Raw genomic sequence first — 8,757 nt, forward strand, 5'->3', positions numbered from 1 at the left:
GGTCATCAATGAATAATTTGAACATTGAAACTAAGCTGCTCTGATAAAAAAATCTTTGGAAGAAAATCTTTTTAAGAACCAAACTATCCACCAAGCGCCAAATGCTCATTCTCTTCCCATTTTGTACGTGGTTGTAAGTACACCATTTAGCTTCTCTTAGCAGAGGACTGATATGATTTTGCTGGGTTTAGGCCCTTTTATGTTTCATCATTTTGGAAGCTCTTGCCCTGCAAAGCCCAGCAAGGTTTTGAGGGGAAGTTACCTGCATCTTTTTCTTCTACAGATTCTCCTCAAATAGGAGTTGAGGGATTAGGGGGTGAGGACATAACTTTTAAAAGTTTTTAAAAGAAAAAAACAACACTAAACATAAAAACTTTAGGCAAAGAGAATTCTAACTCCAATTTGCTCAAGTTACCAAGTGTACTGGTAACACTGGTTGTTTCACTGCGCTTGTTGGAATATGTTTGCTGGGAAGCCAGTTATGTTTCAAATAAGACTGGCACATAAGCTCTGTCCTTCCAGGAATGCCACATCAGTGCTCAAGTTGGTCCTGGCACTCCTTGGACTGCCATGTGAACACGAAGTGCCCTAAATGTGATTTTGTGTTATCCACTCAATGTTTAACCTCCTGTCTCACTGGCAAGTTGGCATTTGTCCCAGAGCTATTAGTACAGAATTATTTCCTCTTACCTATCAGTCACCTAGAAAGCAGGCTAGTCGCCAGCTGGGCAGGAATAGGAAGAGCCCTCCTATCAGCAGGCTCCTGATCACAGTCCCTGTCTCTGAGGATCTACCAAGTTCCTGCAGTTGTCGTGGTCACCCTTGGTCTGCCAGCAAGTAGAGCCTGTGACTCAGTTCTCCTCGAGTCTGGCTGCACAAATAGAGATAAGAGACTGCTATGGACATAAACATGGTTGTATAAAAGAGTAGTTGAGAGACTGATGGGGTGAAACATCTACCCCCTTGCCACCACTAGTGTAATAGCCAGATACCAATATAAATACCCTCCCCAAATTCAGAGCACCCCAGTAAGAGATAATCATGTGAAATATAAAGATCAGAAAGCTACAGCAATATTGTCCCTCTCTCCTATCCTCTCTAGAAGAATACTTGGTGAAGGCTACATGAGGCAGAAGCAGCAGCTATGGCATGAACAGTAAATACAACACACAGTTGTGCCTTCTGTACATGATTCCCCCATCACCACCCATGGGATATGTCACTCACAAATGGGAATGAAAGAAAAAGAACAGCATATATGGATTTCTAACTAGGCTCAAGGCTTTACAAGTCTGTGCAGTAATTCTTGCGTATGTATGAAATAATATATTGACAAGACTGCAGTGAGGGAGATAGGAATGGGGGAAGCAAGGTAGCCATACAACTGTCTAAACACTGGCTTTCCTTCAGGCCATGCTTTTCCTTCAGGAGAGACGCAATCACCTTTCTGAGACCGAAGGAGGGTTTGGCAGTCAATGACTGGACTGACACAGTGGCTCCTTCACTGCTTGCAGTCAATCTTATGTTCTTTCCTGGGCACAGCACTGCCTGGTCAGGTGAGGGTAAGTCAGTGAGCGGGAGCTCCTGTTGGTCCCTCTCTGCAGGCTGTTCAGGTGGAGCAGCCCCCTCTACTCCCTGGCACAGGAGGAATTAGCAATCCTGTGTCCTGAACAAAGGAAATCCTGCAGAAAGACAAAACAAAATCCAAGAGGGGTTTGAACAGCTACACAGTGGCTGCTGCCTTAGCTGGTTGCTGCCCTTCTGTTTCTTGCAAGCAGTGATTTCAGTAGCTGCCACGTTGACCAGGGAATTGATATGGAAGGAATAATCCTACTCCCTCGCTTCTGAGTCAATGGGAATACTCAATGGTGTTTCCATTCTCTGATCACGGTGGGCTCCAAACTCCTACGCATGGTGCCAGTGGAATGATGTGACACTGTCCTTGCTTCTAGGGCCTGCAGCAACCATCAGCCCTTTCCATCACCACCTCTTCCCCAGGGTACTTCACCCACTTTCTAGCCCTCCCACTCTCCGGTTGCCTTGCTCCTGTCCTTTATAAGCAATTGTTTGTAAAAGACTGATTGTGATTCAGCAGACCACTTTTCTGGTGCTATTGCAAGCTCTAGAATCAGTGCCTCAGCATCAGAGGGGGAAGGGTTTTTATAGAAGAAACTTGTTAGCACCAGAGAAGAAAGAAGGACAATAACCTATTTGAGTCTGTGAAAACTGGGGCAGTCGGGGACTCGTTGTCTGCCAAAGCCTTTTCACTTCACAGTCATGGGCAGCACATGTCAGAGCAACTATTCAGTTCTACTGCAATCCCAGCAAGGATCTGGGACACAGAGCAATTGTAACTTCATGGCACCTGAGTCATCGAGCACCTGCAATTTATTGAGATTTTGCTGGATTTGCAAATTTGCAAGAATTTGCAAGAAAATTTGCAAATTTTCTATAGTCTCTGAAGTTTCTTGCTTGTTATGGGACAGTGATGACTTCTTCCCTCTTGCTAGCCCCAGCCTTTGCTGGACCCGACGAAGGGACCTGCCACTTGAGAGCTCAGAGCCTGTCCATCCCTGCAGGGCTGTCTGCGTGCAAGTGGGCTGGAATTTGGAGCAGTTGTAAACACATTTCTGGCATTCTTCTTGCAGTATGGGGGCCACCGCATTCAAGGGATGCCAGATCAAACCACCTTACATTTTGTAGGTATAAAGTATTGTTGCTTTTGTACTTACCTTTTGCTCAGGAAAGAGCTGACTCCTGGAACCGGGGCATTCAACCGGAGACACATCTGCCTGCGGCTGTCTTGCTGGGAGCATGAATGCTCTAGCACACTGACTCAGCTGCTTCTGGATGGTCAAATGTGACTAGGAAGTACAGAATAACATCCTCTGAGACCTCTTGCATATGGGATGAACGTGTGCTCATTTCCCATCCTCCTTCCTCTCTTTCCCACCCTCCAGAACTTTCACATTGCAAAACTCCATACCCCACCGCACCCAGCACACGGATGCTGTGCGCACATATCCCATACTCTGCTTGTGCACAGGCACCCCATCTGAATCCTCGCCTGAGCAGCACGTCACTTGTGCTTTGTAGCTTAAAAGGCTGGTATTAAAGCAATCTTGTTCCCCATAAAATGTCTCGGTGGAGGCCGTTAGCCGGGGCCTAGAGAGCACCTCCATTTGTTGGCATGCCCTGGATAGCTGGCCCAGGCAAGCGGGTGACAGGGCACTGCCAGACAGGCTCACGAGAGAATTGCTCTGCAACTAGCAGGGTCGCAGGTATCAAGTGGAGCCACCATACTTGGATGCTCCCTATGCATCCTAGTGCACCTATGCAAAGCCTCTCCTGCCTCCAGCATTGGTTTTCCAGACTGAAGTCCCACACTCACTTTTCACAGACTGGATGAAAAACGGTTCATAAAGCTTCCTGGCTCCTTGGGCAGGGAAGAAAGGGATCCAGAAATCTGCATCTGTAAATGCAAAATGCTGGGAAGGAAGGAGGGAAAGAAAGGGCAGATATCTGAACTGTGATTTTTGTTATCTCTGCAAAAGACTTCATTATTATTATTATTATATTATTTCCTTAAATATATATATACACACAAAAGCAGGCAGCAGAACACTGCCTGTCAAGTTTTGACCCAATTGTTTTGTGCAAAAGTACTGAAGAAAGGGAAGCGTAAGGTGTTATTACTGCACACCCACTACTAATCCTGTTCTGGGGTACAGTCCCCCCACTCTGCTCCCCTGAAAAACTTTCCTGATTAGTTTCTGTCTTCACACCCAGGCTGACTTCTGCACCCTGATCTCCAAACAGTGACCTCATTGCCTTGTTCAGCTGGTGAGAAACTACAGTAAAATGGGAGAGGTAAACAAAGGCAGGGGGAACTAATGGCCAGAAGATTTAGGAGGTAGGAATCTGCTCCTTGCCGTCCTGCTTCCATTGTGCGCCTGGGCTTGAGAAAGTGCAAGCTGAGCCTCAACGAGCTCTTTTCTGTCCTGGTTCCTCTGGAAACTCAGCCCAGCCCTCCAGATGGTGACTCAGGACAGCCAGCCTGCAAGTTACATGCCCGCTAGTACTTAGAGCCATGCTCCCATCACCACTACAAATCCCATAGAGTTAGTGCCGGAATTCACACACCTTCTGCAGCAAGAGCTCTTCATTCCCAGGCCAACCAGCTCACTGAGATACAAGTATTAAAAATGAAAGCCTTTATTGTCATGGACCTGAATTTGTGTGAGCTCTGCACAGTCAGCAGTGTGCCAACCATTGTAGCGGTTATTCACGCTGATTAGAGAAATAGCGTTAACAGCATTCTCATACAGGAGTATGTTCAATATCATCATACAATGCAGCCTTCAATGTCCTCCTTTGGGATATGTTTCAAAGTGTCACCCTGTTCCTGACCCTGACAGATACCTCCAGGTCCTGGCCAGCAGCAGCTCAACTCACATTTGTCTTTCCAGACACTCAGTAAACAGCTTTGTGTCTTTTTTCTTTAAAGGAAGGGGTCTTGCTGAGCTCACCCTGAAATATATCACCCTGGACAAAAGGGCTGAAAGGTTAAGGAGCTCCGGGGGGTGGTTCAGCAGAGAGCTGGGGGCCAGGCGCCTGCCAGAACCAAAGCTATAAAGGCAAAGAGGGGCTAGGGACTGCATCTGACACGGATGCTGCAGGTCCTGCCTCACCTCCCACAAGCCCTAGGATAAGGAGAAGATGCTGGGGTTCCAGTCGTGGCCTTGCTCGCTTTTCCTCCTCTTAGTTCTGCTCTCTGCCAGCGTTCAGACTGTGTCCTTATCAGGACAGAGGCTACAGGTAGGAGGGACTGGGAGAGAGCTGAGGGAGGTTTCAGGAGTGGAGGGGCACTTTGGGGAGGTCATGTTTGAACATGGAATGGTGGTCCCAAATTCCAGCTATCAGAAGCTGCTATCTGTTCTCATTGCTCCCTCACCTTCATCCCAACAACTTCAGCTCTATCTTTATTCAGTATCTTTGTAACCCAGCTCCTAAGAAGCACCAGCACTACAAGGCAGTGGACAGACAAAAGCTTTTTAGTGCTCTCTCTCTGGGGCCGGCTGCCTGTGGGCCTCCCCACATTGCCTGCAGAGGCTTTTAACCACAGTCTGGTCCTGTCTAACTCCAGCTTGTGTCAGCAGCCACCAGAAATTACAGCCATGTCCCTCATCATGTTCAGTGCCTGCTTCTGAGGTTTCAGAGAGAAAATGTATCCTGTTAGGCCAGGATTTTCACTCCTAAGCTCAGCACCACCTCACAGCAGCCCCTCTTTAAGACCAAGAGCCCCCCTCCTCCCTCAGGATGCCATCTAAGGGCTGCTTCTTTTGGGTAAATCTCTCATCCTCAGCAATTATAGCAATAACACTTTCGTCTTTCGAATCTAACCAGCTCCCTCTTACCCAAACCGTAATCTGAGCCCCAACACCTTGCCTTCAGGTCACCCTGGGAAAGCTACAGGGAAGTAGTTAGGACGTGAACTAAAATCACAAGACCGATCCTGCTATGACTCACCGCTTTCACTCCTCGCTGAAGATGCCAGTGTCCGCTTCAATTAACTCGCTACCGAAAAGAGTTGCACAAAGGCATCTTTAGCCTTAGCCCAGCACCCACGTGAGGGACAGATGTGGAATGGCTACCGCAGGCTGCTTCCCTGGGCAGCCATGCCATGCCTCCACTGCACCAAATGCACCTCCCATCCCTTGTCTGCTTACAGCCGGGGGCTGCCAGCAGTGCCGGGGGTGTATGGTCAGCATGTGTCTGCCAGCACAGATAACCTACAGGATCCCCAAAAGATGTAGAGTCCCCTTCCCTCCTGCCTGCTTTGCTCCTGCCTCCCCCTCATCTTTAGCAGCAGGAATTTGGGGCTGGTCTGTCCTCCTCACCAGCCCGCTGGATGAAAAGAAATGCCACATAGCAGCCTGAGCACATGGGGGTGCTCAGCATCAGCAGAAGGAGCAAGGACTGAAGCCTGTTACCCTCCGAGTGTTGGTGACACACACACACAAGAGCAGGGCAATCTGCATGCAGGCAATCTCACACCAGGTGCCGCCTGCCTGCACTTTTGGATAGCAAAATCATTTCAGACAGCAGGAGCTGCTGGTCTAGCCATTCCCTGTGTCTGGATGCAGTGTCACAGGCATAATGCCCGTGTGCAGGCACCATTTAATGTCCTGCACAAATCATAAATGCGTGTGCAGTGGGGTACAAGGGGGTACAAGGGTTTTCACCAGGAGCACAGGCAACTCTGTTCTCACCCCCCTCTCCTCTCTGTTTATCGCAGATGCTCCTTTCCCAGTTGCTGCCCCTGGAGCCCAAGTCCACAGTGGCTGAAGAGGACACGAAGGAGGGGTCCAGCTCTGGCCCTCAGTTGCTCTCCTCCACGCTCCCCTTCCTCCCGTCTGGGGCCAGAGCTGCCCGTCCCTCTCTCTGGCGCAAGACCCTCTCCAGTCGCAAGTGGGCACTGCCTGGAGATTGGGCCTGGAAGGCCGTGCCCAGGGGCTGCTTTGGGTTGAAACTGGACCGGATCGGGACCTTCAGTGGTTTGGGGTGTTAGCCTCGGAGGGGGCTTTCAGGTGAGAGGGCCAGCAGTGAGGGCTTAAATAAGTGCGCAGGGAAGATGTAAGGGGAGACTTGAGAGCACGGGTGGTGGGGAGGACCAGGAGTAAGGGCTGTGGGGCCACCTCCTGCCTGCAGCCGGGGCAAAGGCTGGGATGAGACCACCCATGTTCCGGGGGCTGGGAGTGGGAGCAGGCAGGCTGCACGCCGCTGGGCGGCTCACCAGCCCTGCTTCTCCACAGCCCGAGGAGATTCAGGCGCCCACAGGCAGCACCGTCACAGGAACCAGCACGGCGTGCCGGCGGCCGAAGCCCTGAAGCATCTGCCCTGAGGAAGAGTGGCAGCGGCAGCGGTATGAGGAGAAGCTGCCCAGTTCCACGGCTGCCTCCTCCCTCCTCTCCGTGCTCGAGGACTCTCTTGCTCATTAAACAGAGCTGTATTAATCTCTGCATCCGCGCTCGGCAGCAGCACCGCTGCGTGAGGCCGCGGCTGCCCGCAGGCCAGGGGCCCGTGTGGGGGTGCGGGGCTGGCAGCGGCGGCAGAGCCCCCACGCGCGGGGCCATGTTGCGTGCACGCCGCCATTCCGGGTGGGCTGGGCGGCACGCGCGGTTGCAGTGCGGTGCTGCCGGGGCCACGGCGGAGCTGGGGGGGGGGGGGGGGGTGTGAGATGTCAACCGTGTGCTGGGGCAGAAGGGCTGCGTTGGCACATCCCAGCCGCACTCTGCCCCCCGGGGCTGCGGTGTTTGCTGAGCAAACAGAGGGGCCTCCTGTTTGTGCAGTAGCTGCCCCCGGGAGCCATGCCATGACTGGGGTGCCAGGAACCCCGGCATGGGCTCGCACCCCTCCAGCCCCACCGCTGTACCACGCGAGCCATCATCCCCTGGCCTTTAAGAAAAGGTTGTAACATCAGCCGAGTCTAAACTTAGCCACCAGCCCCTCGGCAGCACCGGGAATAGCTGTGATATATAAGGGGAGTTGGGTTACGTTCGAGCTGCGTGACCCCTCTCTGCCCCCCACCCCCGTACCTGCATGGCTCCCCCACTCTGCTCCTCCCTCCTCATGTTCAAAGCCCTGCTCAGCCAAGCAGCCAGAGGGACAGGTCTGCTCCCACCATCCCCTGCCAGCCCAGGTCTGCATCCCACCTTCCTCTGGGACCCTCTCCCCATGGGATGGAGGATTTTGGCCATGCTCTGGGCCTTGTGCCTAATGCAGGTTTATCCCACTGCACCTGGGCTGCACAAGCCCTGTACCAAGCCACTGGCATGGCTCAGTGAGCGACCCCAGCATGCGGAAGGGGGGCTGTGAGCTGGGCAGCAGCGGCAGCCATTCAGGTAGCGCTTCCTTCTCGCAGGCAGCCAGCAAAGGCGGGCCGAGGCGGCAGACGGGCAGGATTTCCGCCGTCACGTCCCGCGGGTAGCAGCAGTGCCGCAGTGCCTCATTAAGATGGTGTTCACGCTGCGGCGCGTGGCCTGCCGGGGAAGAGGCCGGCCAGCAGACCCATCCAGATCACACATGGCGAAACTCACCTAAGGGACCCAAAGATGGCCTGGGGTCCCGGGCCTGGGGTCCCCAGCCTGGGGGCGAGAGAGCCCTCAGCCAGCACCCGCTGCCTCCCAGTGCTGGGGGAATGTGGGATGCCTGGGGACCTGCTGCTCCCTCGGGGAGCCTGCAGCATCTCTGTAGCCCCTTTGCCCCCACTGCCACGCTGGGGTGCAAGCAGGCTTGGGATTGGGGCGCAGGCTGCAGCCGGGGTACAGGGGGTCTTCTCCTTTGTTACCAGGTGAAAGTAGCACATGCCATTCCCCGCGGTGCTAGCAGCGGCGAGCCCCGAGGGGGCAGCCCCTCACCGGCCATCACCGGGGGACCCTTCCCACCTCCCCAGGCAGGGGCCCAGCCGCCCTTCCCTGCCCTGGGGACACCTCTGTGCCGCAGGGACAGGATCCGGCTTCCCCCGGCACCGGGGCATCTCTCACCATCACCATCACCGTCACCATCACCACCACGGCTGGCAGCGCGCCCCCCACCCCACGGGGACCACTGCGGACCCCACACAACCCGGTGTGAGGTCTTTGTTACTGGGGGGGGGGGTAATGGGGACTGATGGTGCTGGTGGGGTTGGGGGGGGGGGAACCGAGGCAACCGCACCCGTAGCGCGGGCGCACGTAGCCCAGCCCGGCCCCTGCG

General features: G+C 53.6%; 1 protein-coding gene and 1 long non-coding RNA gene across 2 annotated transcripts; one reads left to right on the forward strand and one right to left on the reverse strand.

Moving 5' to 3' along the window:
- Positions 1-397: 397 nt before the first annotated feature.
- On the reverse strand, positions 398-8,632 carry LOC115601523. The gene is made up of 4 exons (XR_003989375.1): positions 8,559-8,632; positions 2,733-2,864; positions 1,938-1,945; positions 398-860 (listed from the first exon to the last, which is right to left on the reverse strand). It is a non-coding gene; the product is annotated as an uncharacterized LOC115601523 (long non-coding RNA).
- LOC115601522 (C-type natriuretic peptide 2-like) lies at positions 4,720-6,987 on the forward strand. The gene is made up of 3 exons (XM_030471634.1): positions 4,720-4,818; positions 6,299-6,590; positions 6,816-6,987. Exons 1-2 carry the CDS (start codon positions 4,720-4,722, stop codon positions 6,569-6,571), a joined length of 372 nt encoding a protein of 123 aa, XP_030327494.1. The 3' UTR covers positions 6,572-6,590; positions 6,816-6,987.
- Positions 8,633-8,757: the final 125 nt, after the last annotated feature.

The sequence above is a fragment of the Strigops habroptila genome, chromosome 2 (genome assembly GCF_004027225.2).
Source record: "Strigops habroptila isolate Jane chromosome 2, bStrHab1.2.pri, whole genome shotgun sequence".
NCBI classification, from domain to species: Eukaryota; Metazoa; Chordata; class Aves; order Psittaciformes; family Psittacidae; genus Strigops; species Strigops habroptila.

Excerpts from the sequence above, each read along its gene's own strand:
- LOC115601522 (XM_030471634.1), top strand. The coding sequence starts at position 4,720 with ATGCTGGGGTTCCAGTCGTGGCCTTGCTCGCTTTTCCTCCTCTTAGTT. Across the intron at positions 4,819-6,298 it reads TATCAGGACAGAGGCTACAG|ATGCTCCTTTCCCAGTTGCT; the intron begins GTAGGAGGGACT and ends TGTTTATCGCAG.